Source organism: Meriones unguiculatus, chromosome 3 (assembly GCF_030254825.1).
Source record: "Meriones unguiculatus strain TT.TT164.6M chromosome 3, Bangor_MerUng_6.1, whole genome shotgun sequence".
In the NCBI taxonomy this organism is placed as follows: domain Eukaryota; kingdom Metazoa; phylum Chordata; class Mammalia; order Rodentia; family Muridae; genus Meriones; species Meriones unguiculatus.
The window spans coordinates 32,762,848-32,786,353 of NC_083351.1; the positions used below are offsets into that span (position 1 = coordinate 32,762,848).

A 23,506-nucleotide genomic window follows, 5' to 3' on the forward strand; every position below is an offset into this window, starting at 1 on the left:
GTCCAAAGGCTGCGGTGTGCTTGGGCTGTAATGTTTTTGAGGTATCCTGTGTTCCCCCTTAGGCAACACTGTTTGATTAGCTTTCCTCTGGTTTAGTCCCGTTTGTATGATCCTTTCTGCTTACTATGTCCCATTTCTGCCCTGGAAATAGTATATAAGATGCTGTGCTTCTTAATAGACATAGTTTGTGCGAGACCTCCCCATCCCAAACTTTATCCTTCTGCTTAGTTTCTGATCTCTTGGTCCTCTCTCTCAGTACACTGTCACTGTAGAGTGACCTGCTGGTCCAGGTCATCTCTGATCTCCTCAGGCTCCTGCATGCATGTAGTACACAGACATATGCTCAGGCACACACATAAAAATAAACTTTTTTTTTTGAGACGGGTTTCTCTGTGTAGCCCTGGCCATCCTGGAACTCAAGTCTGTAGATCATGCTGGCTTTGAACTCAGAGATCTGCCTGTCTCTGCCTCCTGAGTGCTGGCATTAATGGCATGTGACACCACTACCTGGTAATAAACTAACATTTTAAAAAGAAAAAAAAAGGAATGAGAATGGTGGTGGTGCATGCCTTTAGTCTCAGCACGGGAGAGGGAGAGGCAGGGCCAGGCAGATCTCTCCGATTTGGAGGCCAACCTGATCTACATAGTGAGTTCCAAAGCCATGTAATGAGAGCCTGTCTCAAAAACAACAACAAAAACAAAAAACAAAACAAAACAAAAAAACCAAAAATGAACAGATAAAACAACCTCCAAACAAATTCCTAGATTTCTATATTGTGATTTAATTAAATTAGTTTATTAATTTATATATACACACAAATGTGTATGATTGCATGTGTGTGTGTGTGTGTGTGTGTGTGAGAGAGAGAGAGAGAGAGAGAGAGAGAGAGAGAGGAGAGCGAGCGCGTGAGAGGAGAGCTGTATGCAGGTGCTCCTGGAGGGCAGAAGAGGATGCTAAATCCCCTGGAGCTGGGGTTACAGGGGGTCGTGAGCATCGTGACCTGAGTGCTGGGAACTGAACTTTAGTTCTCTGAAAAAGCATTAAGTGTTTCTGACACCTCATCCTCTCCCCTACCCCACCCCCTCTCCTGTCTCTCCAGCTCCAGGTTTTTTCCTTTTAGATAGGTGCTCATGAATCTCAGGCTGGCCTCAAACTCACTGTGAAGGAGGCAAGAGTGTTTGAGTCTTCTGATCCTGCTCACTCGTCTCTCCAGCGTAGGAGAGAATGACTTTGCATTTCTAGATTTTTTTTTTTTTTTTCTGACAAGGGTCTCAGATATCCTATCTTAAACTCGCTGAATAGGTAGGAGAGGCTGACCTTGAACCCCTGATTTTCCTGCCCTCACATCCGGAACCCAGGGAGCTATTTGATAGGCAAGCACTCTACCAACTGAACTACATCCTCCGCAGCTTTGAACTTCTGATCCTCCTGCCTCCACCTCCCGAGCGTGGGGAGAACAACCCAGTTGTATGCAGGGCCGGGATTTTGAATCCAGAACTTTAGCACATTGCCAGTGCAAGGTACTGACTGAAAAATCAGAAACTTTCTAGAATGGGGTCTGAAGAGGCGGAACTTTCTGTGTTCTGTCAAACTTTGTGTCAGGGCTTGAGAATCCGACGAATCCACTTCAGAGAAAGCAGGATGGGCGGCCAGAAGGACCCACTGGCTATCATAGAGGGTAGTCTCAGGGAAGGACAAGAATCCCTTCCTAGAGAGGTGCCTGCGAGGTGCACTGTGGGCCGGTTGGAGGCGTGGCCAGCGGCCCTGGACCGTCCTAGAAGCCTGTGCGCATGCACAGTTTGGACACGTCCCCCAGCCCCGTCAGATGCTCGCGGTGGAATGAGAGGTTCCCAGGGGAGCGATGTGCAAAGTCCCCGCTCTGGCTTCTACCCCGAGCTGCTTTGCAGGACAGGGGCCTAGCTGTGCCTGCGCTTGATTCTGGAAGCCCGGCCCTTGCTCCTCCCCGGGGTGGGGCTCCCCCTCCACCACTGGGCTTAACCGAAGGCCTGTCGGCTCAGTACTGGCGTGCAGAACTGAATTCTGACCGCTCTGCCTTTTCCACAGCCTGCGTTCACTGCCAAGGTGGGTTCTTGCTGGTGGTGGCCCATCTGTTTTGTGAGGAAGAAGCCGGGGTCCTTCGGGGCCGCAGGATTGGGGGGGGGATGAGATTTCGTTGGGGATTTGAGCGCTTTTGAGCGGATTTGAGAACGGAAGACGGTCAGATAACGTGTTTCTCCGGGTCTTCCTCAGAGTTGGAACGGGCAGGAACGTCAGCGCTGTCGGGAGAACTGGGATAAGCCTTTGTGTCTGGTACATATTGAGTATTTTGTACATGTTAGTTGCCATCTCTTTATTTTCTCATCTGCATGTGTTTTCTAGGGTCTCTGCCTTCCCTAGTGGAGGTGCTGGGATCTTTCTAGGAAGTGATGAGCTTGCTCAAGCCCTTACCTTGGGTTTGGGGAAAGTTGGACGAAATATCCTGTCGCCTCGCAGCCCTTTTAAAGTGAAAATAGCGGAACCTTCACATCACTAAGCCTACCTGCCATTAATGGACTTTATCGTTTGGACTGTTCATAGGATTCTAGGACCTGCCTAGGTTCGGATCAGGCCTGTTAATTTTCCAGGGTTCCACTTTGTTTATAGGACAGGTTTAATTTCAGCATGAGCCTCTCTGGTCCGGGGGGATTGATTGTTATTTATTTGTATGAGACAGTCTCAAGATTTTTTTTTCCCTAAAGATTCATTAATTTATGTTCATGAACGTTTTGTCTGTGTATGTGCTCCTTGTGGGTACCTGGTGCCCGTGGAGGTCAGAAGAAAGCAACAGCCCTGTAACCGGAGTTACAGATGGTTGTGAGCTGCTATGTGGGTTTCTGGAAATCAAACCCAGGTGCTTTGCAAGAGCAGAGAAACAAGAGTTAAACAGCGGAGCCGTCTCCAACCCCAGAGACAGGGTCTCTTGTATCTTAGTCTTGCCTTGAACTTGTGCTGTGTAGCCAAGGTTACCTTGAATCCCCTGATCTTCCTGCCTCCACCTCTGAGTGCCGGAATTGTAGTCACCATGCAGGGTTTTATAGAAGAAGTGCTGGCAGTCAAACCCCAGGACGAGCACTATACCGAGTGAACTACACCTCCAGCCCAGAGCATTAAAACAACAACAACAAAAACTTGCCAAAGCTAGCAGAATACTAACAAGTGTAGCTTGGTGGTAGAATTGACATGTGTAAGGCAGACACATGACTTTTCTTCTGCTTTTGCAAGAAAAGAATGACTATGATGGAATCGGTGACTTCCTCAGATGCTTTTCCAGCAAGCTAAGCTGTCTAGCTAACATGGCATGATATCTCATGCCCATAAAACCAGGACTTGGAAGGGAGAGGCAGGGAGATCAGGAGTTCAAGGCCATCCTGAGATACATGAGACCATATCTGGGCAAAACCAAACCAAATCAAAAAGAAAAGCCCCAGTATTCAAGGTCTCTCCTCCCTTAGCTTCTGTGAGTGCATGGTAAGGGGTTCAGATGAATGACCCAGGTTCGTGGGGAAACGGAAACCTTTCTGTGGACAGAAAGCAGCATCGAGATACAAGGTCTTATCAGTAGGTACACACACACACACACACAATTATGTGTGAAAGTGATGAGATGTGTCAGGAAGGAACCAGAAATTCAGTACTAGCTCAAAGGTCAGTAACAATTAGCTAGGAAAGTGTGAAGTTTGAGGAAAGAAAATGTGACCTGGAGTCAACTGGTGCTCGTTTAACAGAGCTGGAAATGAAAAAGTGGGGAAATAAGGAGTGTGGGAGTCACGTTTTTGTTTTTTATTTTAAATGTATTTATTTTTATTTTATTACTAGTTATATTTTATTAACTCTGGGGAGCCAGGTTTTAAAGGAGTCTGGACTTTAACCTGGGGAGAATTGCAGAACAGTTTGAGCCAAGGAGTCACATGATTGGATTTGGTGGATGGATTTTGAATAAGTCCAAAAAAAAAAAATGGTGCTTGGTTTAGGCAAGAGATAGGAGTGGTCACAGCTAGGGTAGGAACAGTGGAGTAAATACACTAGAAAAGATGTATATCCAGCCTCAGGAAATGTGTGTATTTATTTTGTATTTTCTTGCTTTTGGTGCTCTTGAGACAGGGTCTTAGTATGTAATGCCGTTTCACTGTGAACACGTGGGCATCTTGCCTTACTTAGCCTCAGATGTGCACCACCATACCTGACTCAGAAAGTATGTATTTTTTATTATTTGTCGCCCCCTCCCCCCCCAACTCCAACTCAGATTAGATCCACCTGCTTTCGCCTCCCGAGTGCTGGGATGAAAGGCCTGGCCACCATGACTGGCTACCAACAGGATTTTTAATGCAGAAAACAGAGCCGAACAAATCTGGGCCAATATTACATATTTAGGGTGATTTTCAAAAAGGATTTCCAGAAGTGCAAGAGACGATAAAAACGCTTTAGATGATTTCTATTTATAAGAATGTTCTGTTACTACTCTATGAATGGGTATGAAGGTCAGAGGATAACTTCAGGCATTGGTTCTTTTTTTGGGGGGGGGGCGGTGTGAGGATCAAGACAGGGTTTCTCTGTGTAGCTCTGGCTGTCCTGGAACTTTCTCTGTAGACCAGGCTGGCTTTGAACTCACGGAGATCTGTCTGCCTCTTACTTCCCAACTGCTGGGATTAAAGGCATGTGCCACTACTGCTTGGCTTTGTTTGATTTGTTTTAATAGTTGCTTTCAGGGCTTTGGGTCTTTAGTGATTTAGAGAATACAGAAAGAAGAGAATGAGTCAGGTACTGTGTAAGCTGCATTAGATGTGTCTCTTGAAATAGTGGAGCTGAGGTTTAAACCCGAGTTTGTGCAGTTCTAGATCCTGGACTACTCTGCAGTCTGTATACAGATCTGAGGAGATCGTTTTAGTCTCGGACACCTGTGGATCATGCTGGCAGAAAGGCCCGGAAGATTCCAGCACTCAGGGAGGCAGAGGCAGATGGATCTGTGCGTTGGAGGCTAGCCTGATCTATACAGCGAGTCCAGGACAGCTAAACTGGTGTAGGAACAGTGAGAGTTGTAAATGACTGAAAACACAGACCTGACCAAAGGAGGGAAAGGAGGATGGGGACAAAGCCAAAGGACACAGGTGTCGTTTGGAGCCAGTGGAGAGGGCTTCAAAGTCGGGAAACACTTCTGTAAATACCTCTTTCTTTTTGTCTTGTCAGCAGCTCTTCTGGGCTCTACTGGAAAGCTGTTTTCTAAAGCAGACTGCTAGAAAAATCACAAGCTACCCTAGGATTCCTTTCTGTCCCGTTGGAAGTCTGTCTTCTGCTGCGGCCCTTCTCGGAAGCTCTTATTCTTTACAGACCTTTGTTTGTTCTTCCTGCCTTTTATCCCGCTCGGTTGGTTTTCAGTTTCACCTGTGAAAGGAATGAAGAAGCAAGATTATGGTTTCTTTCATGTTCCCTATAAGCTAGGCTTTTGTTCAGTCTCCGTCCTTGTAATTTCAGAGCCTTCTCCTGTGCTGGGAGAAACCTGGGGGAAGTAAACAGGTTATTGTGTGAGATCAAGCCCAGGAACCTAGCCATAGACCCCTGGCTTGGTCCCTGGGAGATCTTTGGTTACAAAGACTGTGCAGTTTTGTTTGTGGGTTTTGTTGTAGTTTCAGCAGAAAGAACAGCTTTTATATTGAAGCTTTGCTAAGCTGTAAAATGCAGTTTTGGTGTGTTCATTTAATCACAGCTTACTACCTGTCCTTCCATACACCTTTTAAAACCTGGAAACAAAGTTCATATGTATAAAGATGTTATTGGCTGTTGGATCAGCCCCAGGAGACTATTTATGGTCTGATAAGATCAAGGGGAGAGGTTATTTCTACTTTACTGGATTTTGAAGTAAATATTCTTCTCTCTCCCTTCTCTTTTTAATAAATGTTCTCTCTCCTCCTCATTTGCTGGGTATTGAACCTAGTGGTCTCAAACATTCCAGTCAGCATCCCACGACTTCGTTAGTTACAAAGATTGGAGGAGAAAGGCTACCAACCCAAAGCATTATGGCCAAAAAAAATAAAAGCAAGCTTTTTTTTTTTTTTTTTTTTTTTTTTTTAATAATGTCTGAACACGTGATGCCTCCCATTAAGGTTGGCAAAAGGTCAAAAGGTCGGCATTGGATGTGGAAAGATAAATTTTTTATAGCGCAGTGGTAGGGGGTTCACAAATGGGTATTTGGCAGGGAATAGGCAGGGTTATAGCAGCAGAACATAACGAGGTGGTCATAATAACCTTTAGAAACGAAGGTAGGGTAGATGGTCAGAACCTCCTGAGACAGGCACAGTTGCCATTTCCTGGAACAGGCAGAACAAAACCGTTTGTAGTTAAGGTGGAACGTAATCTAATCCTTGAGAAAAACATTTAATCATAGACAAAAATGAACCCAGTTTGGCTTTACTATAAGATGGCTGTCAAGCCTAAGATGGAGGCAGGTTGGTTTATCATTATAGTCCTAGATCTCTTCCACCCCCCATTCATTTTATTGTATATATTTATTTATTACATATACAGCGTTCTGCCTACACACCAGCAGAGGGCACCAGATCTCATTATAGATAGAATTGAGCTCAGGAGTTTTGGAAGAGCAGCCAGTGCTCTTCACCTCTGAGCCATCTCTCCAGCCCCAGATGTTTTTTTTACTTTTTTTTGTTTTGAGATAAGGTTTCACTGTGTTGCCTGGGCTGCCTTTCTATTCACTATGTAGCACAGGCAGTCCTTGAACTTGCAAGCCTTCTGTCTCATCTTAGCAAGCAGCTGGGATTACAGGCTTGTTACCATCAATCCAATCTTTTACTTGCTGTGTTTTGTTTGTTTGAGACAGGGTCTCTCAATGTTGTCCTCACTGTCCTCAAACTTGCTATGTAGACTAGGCTGGCCTCAAACTCAGATCTTCCTGCCTGTGGCTCCTGGGTACAGGGACTAATTACGACTATCCTGTTTTCGTTGCAAGCAGGATCTCTGCTGCCCAGGTTGGCTTCAGATTCAATATGTGGTGGAGGATGATCCTCCTGCTCTTACTTCTCAAATGCTTGGAACACAGGCTTGCTCTGCTATGCTCAGCCTCACTTGTTTGTTGTTTTTTTTTTTTAATATTTATTTAATGTATATGAATGTTCTGCCTGCATGTACACCTGCACACCAGAAGATGGCACCAGATCACATTATAGATGGTTGTGAGCTACCATGTGTTCACTGGGAATTGAACTCAGGACATCTGAAGAGCAGGCAGTATTCTTAACCACTGAGTCATCTCTTCAGCCCCTTGTTTGTTTGTTTTTGTTTTTGAGGGGGTCCATGGGGAGGTTTGTTTGTTTGGCTTGATTTTTCAAGACAGGGTTTCTCTCTGTAGCCTTGGCTGTCTTGGAACTCACTCTGTAGAGCAGACTGGCCTCCGACTCAGAGATTCGACAACCCCTCCCTCCCACTGCTGAGACCACAGGTGTGTGCCACCTCCAAGGAACCATTCTAGGCGGTTTCGTCTTTTCGGCTGTCCATGTGTAGCCTTTGTGCAGATTTTGGCCAAAACTCTTGTCACATCATATTGATGTTTTTTTCCAGACTGACAAAGGAGGGTAGGAAGCCTATTAAAATGTTATTTCTCTACTCCTGGAACATTCAGTATTGGTTGACTGAGAATTTTTATGTGGTTTGACTGACTGCCTACCTTTTTTTTTCTTTGTTTGTTTTTGTTGTTGTTTTTGAGACAAAATCATTCTGTGTAGCCTTGGCTGTCCAGGAACTCACTTTGTAGATCAGGCTGGCCTTGAGATCTTCCTTCTCTGCCTCGTCTCCTAAGTGCTGGGATTAAAGAAGTTGGCCACCCCTGCCTTCCTCTTTTTTCTTTTTCTTTCTTTCTTTTTTTTTTAATGTTTATGGTAAAGTATGTCTTGTGTACTATGTATTTGTGATGCCTGAGGAGGCTAGAAGAATGCATTGTAACTTGAATTACAGATGGTTGTGAGCTGCCATGGTGCTGGCAATCCAATTTGGGTCTTCTAGAAAATCTACCAGTGTTTTGTTTGTTTGTTTTTTTGTTTTGTTGTAGGTTTTTAAGACAGTTTTTCTGTGTGTCCTTGACTGTCCTGAAACTCACTTTGTAGATCAGGATGGCCTCTAACTCACAGAGATCCACCTGCCTCTGCCTCCCGAGTGCTGGGGTTATAGATGTGCGTCACCAGTCTTCTTAACCACTAAGCCATCTCTCTAGTTGTTGTCCAAACATCTTAAAAACTGGTATCAATAATCGATTTCTTTTTGTGGATTTAATTTTCTTTTCTATAGCATATCATATATGCCTGGGATATATATTTTATATACATATAAAAATACATTATTATTTTTTTCTTGAAAAAAGATTTTTCTGTGTAGCCTTGGCTCTCCTGGAACTCACTCTGTAGACTAGGCTGACCTCTAACTCATAGAGATCCACCTGCCTCCTCCCCTGCCTCCCAAGTGCTGGGGTTAAAGGCGTGCACCACTGCCTAGTTGAGTATATATATTATTTTAATTGTTTACTTACTGAGATAAAGTCTTACTGTATACAGCTCTGGTTGGCCTGAAATTTGTTCTGTAAACCAGGATGGCCTGGAACTCACAGAGATCTGCCTGCTCCTGCCTCTCAAGTGCTGGAATGAAAGAAAGGTGTGTACCAAAATACCCAGCAAGGGATACATTTTTTATAGATCTGTTTACCTGTCTCTTTCGAAGTTTTTTCTTACATCCTTAATTCTTCCACTTTATTGCCTATACGGGGCAAATAAATTTACCTTTCTGATCCTATTTTCTCATCTGAAAAATGGAATGTGGCATACTTCACTTGAAGGAGCTCATTCAAGCCTCTGAACTTGGCCATTCAGACATGTGTGAGAAGAATATGTTAAAAAGCTTTAGTTCTGATGGTGAAGTGTTCCTGCTGGATACATTCATTTCATCTTCAGAGCAGTCATTCTTTTCTGGGCCTGTTCTGTTGTGAAATCTTGTTTCATAATGACCTTTGTCAGTATTTGTATTTTATTTTTCCAAAACAGGTTTTTTGTTTATTTGTTTTGTTTGTAGTCCTGGCTGTCGTGGAACTCATACACCTGCTTTTGTCTCCTAAGTGCTGGGATTAAAGACCTGTGGCACTACTGCCTGGTGACATTTGTCTGGCTTACATTGGCTTGAGACCTGGTTTATTTGTCTGGTGTTTTGCTTTTGATATTGGAACTATTTCTGATTTGGCTTACTTTTGGGTTGTTTGTTTGTTTAATAGCCCTGGCTGGCCTAGAAGACATGAACTCACAGAGACCCACCGGCCTCTGCCTCCTGAGTACTAGGAAAGGTTTTGGATTTTTATTTATTTTTTGGTTTTTCAAGACAGGGTTTTTCTGTGAAGCCTTGGCTGTCCTAGACTCGCCTTGTAGACCATGCTGTTTTCTAACGCACAGATCCAACTTCCGCCTCCCAGATGCTGGGATTAGAGGCTTGTGCCACCACTGCCAGCTTGGTACTTTTGGTCCTATCTCAGCTTCCTGAATGCTGGCATTACAGACTGTATGTCTATGCTGGGTTTGTAGTATGTGTTTGTTCCTAGGGATGACATTCTGGGCCTTCTGCATGCTAGACAAGTGCTGTACCACTGAGCTACTCTCTCAACCTCAAAACTGGAGCTTTTGAACATTGATCTATAGCCTTGCTGTGTGAAGGAAGGCCAGCCAGGCTAGTAGTCTGGTTAGTGTTTGTCCAGGAGCTACTGGATTTGCTTATTTCAGGTACCTGTCTCTGTCTCTGCTCACAGCACATGTGTAATGAGGTTTTTGTTCCACCACTCTTCTCCACCCCTTTCTGAACCATGTTTGCAGCAGCAGATGGCTAAGGCTCATGGTAGCACGAATCTCCTTCCCATTTATTTCTTGTCTGTATTTTAGGGTACGGTGATGGCTTCCTGTGTCCTTTTGCACACTGGACAGAACATGCCTCTCATTGGGCTGGGGACATGGAAGAGTGAGCCGGGGCAGGTGAGGATTGGGAAGAAGATGGAGACTTCTTGAGTCTCTGTCAGGGAGTAGGAGGGATTTGCAAGAGGGGCCTTGTGTTTTCTCCCAATAACCCCCTGTGTGTTGTAGAATGTAAAATTAGACTCTAGAGAGCTTTTCTAGCCCAGTTAGTTCCCAAATAATCAAGACAGAGAACTTTTGGAATTATATAAGCTTTAAAGCACAGTAACTGGGCAGACATCAACCCTCTAAGCTATTTTGCTGTTCAAGTTATTTGCCATAATTGTTCCTGCCAGGGCTGCTTCTATTCCATCAGACCAGCCCACATGGCTATGTCCTCATGGTAGCTCCATGAAGACTTCCTTTTTTCTGGGTTTTCCTGCTTCTCTCTTCCCCTTGTGGTCTCCATCTGACCCCAAGCCCAGGAACCTAAGCCCTGCCTACTTTTCTTCTGCCCAGCTACAAGCTGTCAGCTACTTCATTTATCTAGTCAGAGAATATTGCCAAGCAAAGTTTACACAGCGTCACTTGGTATATAGTGAGAACATACTTGTCTGGGAGGTAACCAGATCTTGGGGCCAGTAATTAGCATTAGAATTCATTAGCATTAGACCGACCCCCAACACCTGAGTGCTGGAATTACTAAGTCTGTTGTTTTTGCAGATTAACTGAGGTGTTTTTTTGACTCCGTCTCTGCTTTCTTCTCTCTCCTTAAGGGACTCTAGTTCCAGCTTATATCTTGCTGTTTTTTTAGAAGACTTGTTAAAATTATTTTTATTATTTATTTTTATTTTTTTGTGGCTGGGAGAGCAGTGTTGGGGAGTTGTAGAGAAGGCTCAGTAGTTAAGAGCACTTACTGCTCTTGCAGAGGACCTGATTTGATTCCCAGCACCCACACAGTGGCTCATAGCCAACCATAACTCCAATTCCAGGGGTCCTGAAGCCCTCTTCTAATTTAGACACCAGGTGTACATGTGATATACATATATGCATGCAGGTAAAATATTCATCCACATAAAACACAATAAAAGAATCTTAATTTTTAAAAAAGATTTAATTTATTTCATGTATTTATTTCATGTGCTCTATCTGCTTGTACACCTGCCTGCCAGAAGAGGGAATCAGGTCACATTATAGATGGTTGTAAGCCACCATGTGGTTGCTGGGAATTGAACTCAGGACCTCTGGAAGAGAAGCTAGTGCTCTTAACTGCTGAGCCATCTTTCCAGCTCCGAATCTTAATTTTTTATTTATTTATTTTTTTAAGAAGCCTTCTAAAATCTCTACCCTCCACCTGTTTTACTAGCCTAGGATCCCAGAGCTTACTCTGTATATGTGGCTCTCTGAGGTACCTCTCTTCACTGCCTTGGCCCTTAAGCCTAGGAATTTCCTTCCTTCCTTCCTTCCTTCCTTCCTTCCTTCCTTCCTTCCTTCATTTTCTCCTTCCTTCTTTTGCTTCCTCTATGTTGTTTCTCACTCTAGCATGCTCTCATTCTGTAGCCCAGGACTGGCCTTAAACTTGCTGTCAATCCTAAGTGCTGGGATTATGGGATGACCTTGCACTTTCTTTCTTTTTTAGTTTAGATTTATTTATTTTACGTTATGCTCATGAATGTTTTGCTGTGTGTGTGTGTGTGTACTATGTGTGCATGCCTAGTGTCCCCAGAAGTCAGAAGACTACATCCAGTCCCCTGAAACCAGAGTTGCAGAAGGTCGAGTGCCACCGTGTAGGTGCTGGGAACACACCTAGATCCTCCGGAAGAGCAGCTAGTCCCAGCCGCGCTCCAGACTGGAGCTGGGATCTCTGATCCTCCTGCCTTTACCCCCGGAGGGCTGATTTACAGCCATAAGTCAGTACAGTCTGTTTATTCTAGAGACCAAATTTAGGGCTTCATACAAACTAGGCAAAGCACTCTACCAACTGAGCTATAACCCTTGCCTAGAACTCTTTTTTTTTTGAAAAAATTATTATTATTTTTTTTATTTTTAGTTACATTTTATTAACTCTGTATCCTAGCTGTTTCCCACTCCTTCATTCCTTCCCATTCCCCCCCTCCCTCCCTTACCTCTTCCCTGCCCCACCTCTTCCCTGCCCCTTTCCAAGTCCACTGATCGGGGAGGACCTCCCCCCCTTTCATCTGACCCTGTTTTATCAGGTATCTTCAGGACTGGCTGCAAATAGAATCTCTTTTTTTTTTTATCTTCTCACCCTCATCTTCATGGGTGGCCTTCATGTAATCTTTCTCCCTTACCAGCGCAAACCAGTAGAACTGAATTTTTTTTCCTTCTTTTTTCAATGCAGGTAAAGGCAGCCATTAAATACGCCCTCAGTGCAGGCTACCGCCACATTGATTGTGCTGCTGTCTATGGCAACGAGAGTGAGATTGGAGAGGCCCTGAAGGAGAATGTGGGACCAGGCAAGGTGAGAATTGGGGATACAAAGATGGAAATAGGGTTTGAGAACCTAGGGCTGAAGCTGGGACCTGGTCTTAGATGAGTTAGGGGAACTGGCATCGGCTTTCAGTGCATCCGTCCTTTCAGCATTGTCATCCGCAAAGTTCATACTTAAGATTGACACAACAGCATTAAATAGAAAACCTTGCAGCCTGGAGCAGTGGGGCACACCTGTGATCCCACTGGGGGAGGCAGAGGCAGGCGCATCACTGTGAGTCTGCAAAGTGAGTCCAGGACAGGCAAGGTTACACAGAGAAACCCTGTCGCTGAAACAAAACAATCAAAGAAATAGAAAAACAAGAAAACCTGCAATTTTAAGTTAGGTTGATGGTTTTGCATTGGGTAACGTTCTGGGACACACTTTGTTACTCTCCTGGAGGTGTGGGTAGGCAAGTCTGAGTGCTCAGGGGTTCTCTCACAGTGGGCTCTGCCTCTGTCACAGGCAGTGCCTCGAGAGGAGCTGTTTGTGACATCCAAGCTGTGGAATACTAAGCACCACCCCGAGGATGTAGAAGCTGCCGTCCGGAAGACACTGGCTGATCTCCAGCTGGAGTACCTGGACCTCTATTTGATGCACTGGCCTTACGCCTTTGAGTAAGCCTTGCCCCTTCAGCTGTTTCTGGAAGTTGGGCTGGGTGTGGTAGTGTTTGTAGTTTATTACATTCACAGCTGCAGAGTAGGATAAGAGCATTATCTGTGGAGCAAGCAGAGGACCTTACGTTCCCTGGGACTCTGCCCTTTCTGCAGCTAGGGGCTGAGGTATATAAAGAGGACAGCGTCTGGTTCATATCCTGCGTTTATGTGAGTGTTCCCCAGCACTCTGCTGTTCACTCAGGAAACGTGCTGCCCTGCTTAGGAAGTAGCTCCCCCAAGGGTCTGGCTGTGGACGTATCAGCAGAGGCTGTGGGGAGTCCTCCATCAGTACTGTGCCCTTGTCAGATGAGTAGAAACCCCCCGAAGAATACGGCGGTAAGGGAGCTGTGCCAGAGGAGGGGAGATAGACTCTGGGCCCGGGAACCAGGCATGGCGGTGCACATCTTCAGTCCTACTACCTGAGGGGCAGAGGCAGGTGGAGCTCTGAGCGCAAAGCCAACCTGGCCTGCAGAGCTAATTTCAGGACATCCAGGGCTACATAGAAAAATCCTGTCTCAAAAAACCAAAAATAAAATAATAATAATAATAATAAAAGAATCTGCCTATGAAAAAGAGAAGAAGGGACAGGCATTCCATGTAGATGAAATGCCTGAGTCACGAACTGGAAGGATAAGGATAAGAAAGTACTGCTATTTCAATTCTTGTCCTTTATCCCTTTGTCTTACGGTAATGGCACATGGAATAGCTGGATGAGCAGGCAGGGCAGAAGCCTGACCTTTTTGCTGACACTTGTTGGCCTCTGTTTCACGTAGGCGGGGAGACAACCTCTTTCCCAAGAACGCTGATGAAACTATCCGCTATGACTCCATCCACTATAAGGAGACGTGGAAGGCTATGGAGGCTCTGGTGGCAAAGGGGCTGGTGAGAGCCCTGGGCTTGTCCAACTTCAGCAGTCGGCAGATTGATGACATCCTCAGTGTGGCCTCTGTGCGCCCAGCTGTCTTGCAGGTGAGCACTTCAAACAGATTCGAGGAAAATGTGTTGTGTGTACAGAGCATGAGTAACCAGGTCGTGAGTCTCCTTAATGGAGGTGTCAAGTTGCTACAAGTGCCGCGGGAGTTCTCTGTGTGAAGGTGGATTTGAAGTCTGGAAGAGCGTAAACTCACCAGTGAAAACAAGTGGGCGTAAAGGCAGTAGAGGTCAACAGCAGAGGCTGTGATATGCAGAGGTTAGACGGGGTCAGGTAAGCTGGCTGTGGCCACCCCATGCTGAAAACCTGTTAACTTGTTTCAGGTGGAATGCCATCCATACCTGGCTCAAAATGAGCTCATTGCCCACTGTCAAGCTCGAGGCTTGGAAGTAACTGCTTACAGCCCATTGGGTTCCCCTGATCGTGCTTGGCACCACCCTGATGAGCCAGTCCTGCTTGAGGAACCAGTGGTCTTGGCACTAGCTGAAAAACATGGCAGATCTCCAGCTCAAATCTTGCTCAGGTATGGGACACTTTAGAAAAACAGGTCTCTGGTAGGGGAAAGGCCTGGTTGGGAGGCAAGGACTGAGGGAATTATTTGAGACAGGCTGGCTGAACTCACAGATCTACTTGCCTCTGCCTCCAGAGTGCTAGCATTAGTGGGATTAGCCAGCTCGAGGGATTTTTTTAATTTCAATGTGCCCGATTAAGGCGGAAGATTTTATCTGGTGCTCTAGATGAGATGACCCTGAGGCATGTTGCCTCTTTCATCGAGGCTTAGGTGGTCAAGGAATTAGGGAGGGCTGCATTAAGGTTTAAGATGGTGTTTCTGAATACTAACTCCTTTTCCTTGTCTTCATTCCCCATAGATGGCAGGTTCAGCGGAAAGTAATCTGCATCCCCAAAAGCATCACTCCTTCACGAATCCTTCAGAACATTCAGGTACTTGGCCATGGGTTCTCTCTTCTTCCGTCTATTTGAGATCTGTTCTGGCCCTGATTCTGACTGTTAAGTAGCCAGTATTGGGGGACTCCAACTACCACTCACAAGGCTGATTTTTCTGTTCCCCAGGTATTTGATTTCACCTTAAGCCCAGAGGAAATGAAGCAATTAGATGCTCTGAACAAAAATTGGCGGTATATTGTGCCCATGATTACGGTAAGGATGTGTAACCATTTAGAGTCAAGGAACACGAATAGGTGACATGCTCAGGCCTGCTTCAATAGGAGCACCTTCATAGGAGGTTTGGAGTGTGGTGGCCTAGGTCTGGCCTCAGGCCTGCTGCTTGGAGAAGAATGTGGGTGGGATTGCTACCCAAGGTGTAGCCTGTGTTTCTTTTCCTCCTTCCCTGTCTTCCTTCCTTCTTCTTTGTCTGTCGATCTATCTATCTATTTTGAGACAGGGTTTCTCTGTGTAGCTTTGGAAGTCCTGGACTCACTTTGTAGACCAGGCTGGCCTCAAACTCATAGCGATCCACCTGCCTCTGCCCCCTTGAGTACTGGGTTTATAGTTGTGTACCACTGTGTCTGGCTTTTTGTACTTTTTTGAAACAGGGTTTCACTATATTGCCTTAGCTGGCCTGGAACTGAGAGAGATACGCCTGTCTGTGCCTCCTGAGTATTAAAGGTGTGTGCCATTGGGCTGGAGAGATGGCTCAGTGGGTAAGAGCACTGACTGCTCTTCCAGAGGACCTGGGTTCAATTCGCAGCACCCACATGGCAGCTCACAATTGTCTGTAACTTCTGTTCCAGGGATCTGACACCTTCACACGGACGTATATGCACTCAAATACCACTGTACATTAAAAAAAAAAAAAAAAAGTCTGTGCCATCATGCCTGGCTCCCCCCACCTTTTTTTTTTTTTTAACTTCTTATTGATTCTTGTGAGTCTCACCTTATATACCCCAGTCCCACTCATATCCACCCTTTGCCCTTGGAACCCCCCAAAATAAAACACACTTAACAACTGCAACAACAAATAAACAATGCATAGAGACCATCTCACCGTGGAAGCTGCCATATGTCAGGCGTCCCTCTGCCCACACATCTCCGCTTGCAAATGTTTCCCGCAGTGAGGAATTGGTCTGGTTCAAGATCTCTGGCTTCTGTAGCACCATCAATGTTGGATCCTCACTGGGACTCCTCCTAGTTATCCTGTTGTTGCCCTGTGTCATGGAGATCCTGCAGCTTTGGAACAGAAGGACTGGAAGTTTCACACCAACTCAGAGCCCTGGATCTGGACCTGGGTGGTAGCTGAGCTGGTCATTATGCTGGCTTTTCCTTACCTTACCGGGGTGAGCTCTCCAGCATTGCTCTGGCTAGGCCACCCAATGCTGCCGCTGGCAAGAGGCAGGGTCAGCTCTCCTGCTCTTACGCCTTCAGGCTCTATTCACCGTGCCTTCACCATCAGGGCCAACTCCAGTGTGTTGTCCAGATGAGGTGCACACCCTGCCCTCCCAAGTGCTACAGCTGGCGAGGAGGCAAGGCTAGCTCTTCTGCTCATGGTGAGGAGGCAAGGCTAGCTCTTCTGCTCGTGATCCCAGGGTCAGCTCTCCTTCCTACTGCGGGTGGTAATGGGAGAGGGATGCTATCACCCCTGCATCCACGCCGCCTGCCATCTCATGCTTGACCAGTGAGAGGGCCAGCTCTTCAGCATTCTTGCCCTCGGGCCAGCTCATCTGCCCCCTCCGCCAGGGCCAGCTCTACTGTGCTTCCCAAACAAGGTTCAGGGCCCACTTTCTTGTATTGCAACAGGTGAGGGACAGACCCAGCTCACCGCTTCTCATGATCTCAGTGCTTTTGCTTGCCACAGGTGGTGATGGGCAAGGACAGTGCTTTTGTTTGGTTGGTTTTTGAGATGGGGACTTACATTGTAGTTCATACTTTGGTGGAGTTCATTATGCATCTCAGGCTGGCTTTGATCTCCTGCCATTCCTTCTGCCTGATTTTTCTTTCCCTTTGCCTTTTTGTTTTCCTTTCCTTCCTTTTAGGCATTCTCCATTCTTCATTTTCTTGCCTCAGCTTACCAAGTTCTGTGCTACACCAAGCTCTGCTCCAATGATCTTGTTCTCTTGAAGTTGGAGAAAATTAGTATGGCTCAGTAGTAATATACAAAACCTGTGAGTCTCAGTCCTGCCTCTTGATTATCTTATAACCTATTTAATTTCTCCAGTTAAATAATAAGAGTGGAGGTCAAAAAGCATTCTTGACCTTGTTGAAGTCTGCTGTCTGTAAGGAGGTAATCGGATTCTGTGTACATTATTCCAGTTGAGACTGCAGAGGGTTTTTTTATCTTTTAAAAAATTATTTAGTTTATTCACTTTGTATCCCAGCTATAACCCCTTCCCTCATGCCCTCCCAATCCCACCCTCTCTCCCTGATCTCCTCCCATGCCCCTCCCCACGTCCATTGATAGGGGAGGTCCTCCTCCCCTTCCCTCTGACCTTAGCCTATCAGGTCTCATCAGGACTGGCTGCATTGTTTTCCTCTGTGGCCTGGTAAAGCTGCTCTCCCATCAAGGGGTGAGACTACAGAGTCTTAAAAGCAGGGCCAACCATGTACCAGGCTGTAGGTTTGATGCTAAAGGACATTAATTGAGGGTTGGGTCCTACTGATGTCACCTGGCAAAGTGCTATGGATAGGTGAAATTCTTCAGAAGAATTGGAGGTAATTTGGAATGTCTAGGTCTTTGGAACGTCAGTGTTGGCTGATGAGTTTTTTTTATTTGTCTTTCTTTTCAGGTGGATGGGAAGAGGGTTCCCAGAGATGCCGGACATCCCCTGTATCCCTTTAATGACCCGTACTGAGACCTTATTCCTCAGCCTCCGTTTCAGCTCTTGTGCTACGTATTGCCTGCTCTACCTGAGAAAGAAATCAATAAAGCCATTGGCGTGTATACACTGTTTGCCTGACTTACTTGTCTGGTTAGGCGTGGGATCAAAGTTGTTGTCTTTATCTATCTATCCATCTATCCGTGTATACATACCTATATACACGCTTCCCTAACGCTCTACAAAATGTCAGAAATTTTACACCTCGAATTGATATGCTGGCACTTACTGAGGGTCATTTATTTATTTATCTATATATTTATTATGTATGCAGTATTCTGTTTGCATGTGTGCCTGCAGGTTAAAAGAGGGCACCAGATCGCCTCATAGATGGTCATAAGCCACCATGTGGTTATGGTCAGGACCTCTGGAAGAACAGCCAGTGCTCTTAACCCCTGAGCTATCTCTCCAGCCCACTTACTGAGGTTTTAAAGCAAAACTGGATCTTTAATATTTACCATCCCCTACTCTAGTCAGTGCCTTAATTTAAGAAGAGGAAGCGTGCTCTCCACCATCTAATACATTATTACATGTTTAGGGGTCTCCGCTTGCAGAATATGAAAGGTGGGCTTTGTTCCTCTTGGGTACTCCAGTGAGTGTGCACAGGTTATCTGAAGGAGGCGGGTATCAGGATCAAAGCCTTGTCACTTAAAGCCTTCACCTAAGATGATAATTACCTTACCCCATCAGGTGTTACTAATAGATTTAGGAAGAATTTTGGTGACTCAAACTGGTTTTAAGCTCTATCCATAGGGTTCTTTCAAGTTAAAGCATTTATCTTCGTTCACTAATATTCATGAGTGCATGTGTATTAAGCATAGTGCTAGTCCCTGGGGATATAGTAGAACTAAGATGTGCTGGTCCCTGTAGTCTATTTGAGGAGACAGACTTGAAGTAATCATATAATTAGTTTAATTATAATTGGGAGAAGTATATCACATGAAGCCTTATTTAATTAGTTGAGATCTTAAGGATAAGTGATGATTAGTTAGTTAAAAGAGGTGAGAGTAGGAACAGCATTCCAAATTAGACAGCTTGGGGGAAAGCTTTGAAATTGGATGGTTTTGGAAAAACCTAAGATATGACAGAAACTAAAAGTGAGTACAGAGTATGAAGGGAGCAAAAAATGATGCCAAAATGGTAGGAGCCTGGTAATAAGGGCTTGGCTGGGAATGAGCTCAGTTGGTACAATGTTTGCCTAGCAAGTTTGAAGACCGAAGAGTTCAGCATCAATAAAGTTAGTGTGTGGATGTAATCCTGTAATCCCAGCACTAGTGGGTGGAGGCAGGAGAATCAGGTTCATAGTCATAGTTAAGTAGTCAAGATTGAGGCCATCCTGAGATTCCATAATACCACTTCCCCGCTCCTGAAAAAAAAAAAATCAGGCTGTCAAGATGCTCAATGAGGGCCCTCTAGAGAGAGATTTCAACAGTGAAGAGCTCATGCTTGGGACCAGGTTTGATTCCCAGCCCCCATGTCCAGCAGCTCATATCAGGTCCAGCAGGATGTAATGCTCTGGCCTCCGTGGCCACCCGCACTTAAATGCTCATATACATAAGCAGATATATCATGTAATTTAAAAAATAAAATTATTTAAAAAGACATTCAGACGATGCCTGCTGCATCCTGAGTTTGATCCTCAGAACCCATGTGAAGGTTCGAAGGAGAGAATCATCTCCACAGAGTTGTCTTCTGACCTCCACACAAGTGCCTTTGCACATACATACTTAAAAACACATTTACGCTAGGGTCTGTCCTTCCTTTGTTCCTTCCTGTCTCTTTCTCAGGGTTCCCGTGTAGCCCTGGCTGTCCTGGAATTTTCAGTAGACTAGGCTGGTCTCCAACCCAGAGATCCACCTGTCTCTGGCTCCCAAGATCTGGCTGGGATTAGCCCGTATCCCCCCTCTGCCTGGCCTACACTTTTCTTTCTTTCTTTCTTCCTTTTTCTTCCTTCCTTCCTTCCTTCCTTCCTTCCTTCCTTCCTTCCTTCCTTCCTTCCTTCCTTCCTTTCGCTCACAACCATTTATAATGTGATCTGATGCCCTTTTTGATCACACAGAGGTGCACTCATGTCTACAAATAAATAAATCTTAAAAAAAAAAACCCAAAATACTGCTCTTCCAAAGAACCTGAGTTCATATCCCAGCAACCACATGGTGGCTCATAACCATCTATAATGTGATCTGTTGCTCTCTTCTGGCCTGCAGGCACATATACAGGTAGTATACTCTATAAATAAGAAAAATTTTAAAAAGTTGGATCCAGATGTATATAAAAGGAAAGCAACATGAAACGGAGAAGATACACATCTCTCTTAATTACTGTTAAATTGCTGTGAGGAGACAACATGACTGAAGCAACTTAGAAAAGAAAGCCTCAGGGGCTGGAGAGATGGCTCAGAGGTTAAGAGCACCGGCTCTTCTTCCAATAGGTCCTGATTTCAATTCCCAGCAACCACATGGTGGCTCATAACCATCTATAATGAAATCGGGTGTGCAGGTGTACATGCAGACAGAACACTGTATAAATAAATACTAAATAAACCTTTTTTAAAAAAGCCTCTAACCGGGGGCTTGCTTACAGTTTCAGAGGATGAGTCCAAGATCATAGTGGGGGTGTGACAGCAGGCAGTCATGACACTGGGGTAGGAGCAGAGAGGTTATATGTCTTACCAGAAAGTTGGAGGCAGAGAGATAACGAGGCTGGTCCTGGTTTGGGCTTTTAAACCTCAAAGCCTGCTTCTGGTGACCCCCACAACAGCCCCACCAACTAAAAACTAAGCATTCCAATAATAAGCGCAGAAGGGGCCATTCTCAGTCAGGCCAGCCCACCCTCTGTGTTAGTTACTCTTCGCTGTGCTCACCTGATAACTAGAAGGAAAGATGGATGGATCTTGGCTCACGTTCTGGGGGGAAGCAGGGAAGACATGGTGGCAGGCTGGTGATGGGAGAATGGGGCAGCTTGCTCACATCTGAAAGATTAGGAAGTACCAATCCGACATCACATGGAGCTAGCTATAAATCTTAAGGCCTTCCTTCCCACAGTGACCCACTTCCTCAGTGAGGCGCCACTTCCTAAAGATCCCAGAACCTTCCAAACCGTCACTAATACCTAGGAACCAGGTGTTCAAACACAAGACTGGGAACTGTCTTAGGTCTTGTTGCTGTCATGAAACACCATCACCAAAAACAATTTAGGAAGGAAAGTGTTCATCTTAGAACTACCAGCTCACACTCCATTGCTGAAGAAGTCAAGACAGGAACTCAAGGCAGAAACCTAGAAGCAGGAAATAATGCCTTGAGCATGGAGGAACACGGTGTGCTAGCTTCTCCCCATGTCTTGCTCAGCCTGCTTCCTTGTACAGGACAAGACAACCTACCAGGGATGGCATCACTCACAGCCCATATCAATCATGAATACCCTACAGGCTTGCCTATCGGCATGCCTTCTGGGGCATTTTCTCGACTGATAGTCCCTCTCCCCAATTACTGTAGTTTGTGTCAAATTGCCACAGAACTACCAAGAACAGTAACATTTTCTATCCAAACCAGAATACCATCTATGTTAACAAGAGGCCTGAAAAAGAACTGACAGCTCAAGCAAGGCATCAGTCTTTCTCTTTCTCTCTCAAGATAGGAGTCTCACTATACATCTTTGGCTAACGTGGAACTCACTATGTAGACCAGCCTGGCCTTGACCTCAGAAATCCCTGTGCCTCAGCCATCTGAGTACGGGGATTAAAGGTGTGCAGCACCAGTGAAACAAGGAACCAATCTAAAACCAGGCATGTTGGATACTCCAGTGCTTGGGAAGCTGAAGAAAGATTCCTTGAGTCTAGAACAGCTTGGGCTTTTATGCCTTTTCTTCACCCCCTTTTTACTCCTTTGTTTCCATAACTACACCAGGCTTGGTTTGTGACTCTTTGGGGTTGGGGATTGAACCCAGGGTCTGAGCAGACAATACAGGTGCCCCCCCAACTGTTCTACTTCCCTATCGCCAATGTTGCATTTCTAAATGCTTCTACAGCTTCCTATTGCTTAAAGGAATTTAAAAAAAAAAAATCAAGTCAGGGGGCAGATCTGGAGCTCAGTGGTAGAGTGTTGCGGAGATCAGAAGACAGTTTTTGGCAGATAGTTCTCCCTTGACAATTTTTGGGATCCAGGGATTGAACTCAGGTCCTATGGCCTGATTAGCCATTTCATTAGCCCTCCCCATTAATCTCTCTCTCTGAGATGAGATGTGGTCATACATCTTCTGGTAAAGCTGCTGTTAGTCCTAAACAGCTGTATAACCAAATCACCACACAGAGACTGGGTTTATTTAGTTAACCTAGAACACAGTGCTGGGCAATAGTTACTCCCTTCTAAACCTCATAGTTTCCTAACATTTAGACTTTATGGCTTGCTTTTACCCATTGGCTTGCTTTTTATGAAATCTTAGGTCTGGTTCATTCTCTCCATGCTGTTCCAAGATCTCTCCCCTGCTAGCCTCTCCTCATTGCTCAACATTGTGGCTAGTTGGCCTATTTTTTTTTTTTAATTTAATTTAATTTAATTTTATGTGCATTAGTGTGAAGGTGTCAGATCCCTTGGAATTGGGATTACAGACAGTTGTGAGCTGACTTGTGGGTGCTGGGAATTGAACCCCAGTCCTTTGTGCTCTTAACCACTGAGCCATCTCTCCAACCCCCTATTTTGGCCTATTTACACAAGTTGAGACAGGATGCTTAGAATAAGTATCACAATGCAATATCCGGATTGAAACCAGAGGGTTGGGGGGAGAAATCAGCATTTGAATGAAGAAGGGTAAGGTGTATACATTTCAAAAGAACATTATACCAACAATGAGGTCTCACTGCAGGAGCCATTCTGGAATTTATGTAGACCAGGCTAGCCTGGTATTTCTCTGCCTCCCCAGCACTGGGATTAAAGGCCCACACCCACCCTCCGATTTCTTCTCAGCACACCAGTCATGTGATTGAAAGAATGTCCTAATGTCTTTGTTTTAGATTTTTTCTTTTTGGGGCAGGGTCCCACTCTGTATCTCATGCTGGCTGTGTTTGGCTGTGTTAGACTTTGTCTCAAAAACCCCGGAAAAGTTGGGTGTGGCGACACATAACTATAATCCTAGCACTTGAGAGGTGGAGGTAGGAGGATCAGGAATTCAAGATCATCCTTGGCTACATAAAGTTGGAAGCTAGGCTCAGCTTTTCAAAAACAGTCAAATGGTGCGGCGGTATCCATCTTTAATATAGTGCTCAGGAGCCAGAGGCAGGCAGATCTTTGAGTCTGAGGCCAGACCGATCCCTCTCTATATACATGTAGTTCCAGGTCAGCCCCTCAAACAACAACAACAAAACAGACTTTGTTTTGGGAATCTGAAGGTATGGTTAGGTTTAGGTTATAGAATTACTAAAACGAAACAAAGTGCCAGGCTTGGTGCTGCCTGACTTTAATTACAGCACTCAGAGATGGAAGAAGGTGGGTCTCTGGGTTCAAGGCCAGCCAGAGCTGCACCGTGAGACCCTGTCTCAAACAAAACAGGTTTTTAAGAAAGGGAGCTAGATAGCTGGTTCGGTGATGAACAGCACTTCTTGTTCTTACACAAGACCTGGGTTTGAGACCCAGCACCCACA

The 23,506-nt window shown here is 45.3% G+C and overlaps 1 protein-coding gene across 4 annotated transcripts; it reads left to right on the plus strand.

Moving 5' to 3' along the window:
• Positions 1-1,748: 1,748 nt before the first annotated feature.
• Positions 1,749-17,936, plus strand: Akr1a1 (aldo-keto reductase family 1 member A1). 4 transcript variants are annotated; one of them, XM_060379774.1, is made up of 10 exons: positions 1,777-2,083; positions 9,955-10,044; positions 12,326-12,445; positions 12,920-13,071; positions 13,884-14,079; positions 14,365-14,564; positions 14,911-14,983; positions 15,113-15,199; positions 17,032-17,160; positions 17,782-17,936. In XM_060379774.1, the coding sequence occupies exons 2-9, from the start codon at positions 9,964-9,966 to the stop codon at positions 17,143-17,145; spliced, it is 1,023 nt and encodes a 340-aa protein (XP_060235757.1). In that variant the 5' UTR covers positions 1,777-2,083; positions 9,955-9,963; the 3' UTR covers positions 17,146-17,160; positions 17,782-17,936. The 4 variants fall into 4 exon arrangements, 3 of the variants coding, with proteins under 3 accessions (XP_021489076.1, XP_060235757.1, XP_060235758.1); XR_009590666.1 differs by lacking the exons at positions 17,032-17,160; positions 17,782-17,936 and adding exons at positions 15,595-15,667; positions 15,793-16,040 and having other exon boundaries at positions 1,778-2,083; XM_021633401.2 differs by lacking the exon at positions 17,032-17,160 and having other exon boundaries at positions 1,749-2,083.
• The last annotated feature ends 5,570 nt before the right edge of the window (positions 17,937-23,506 follow it).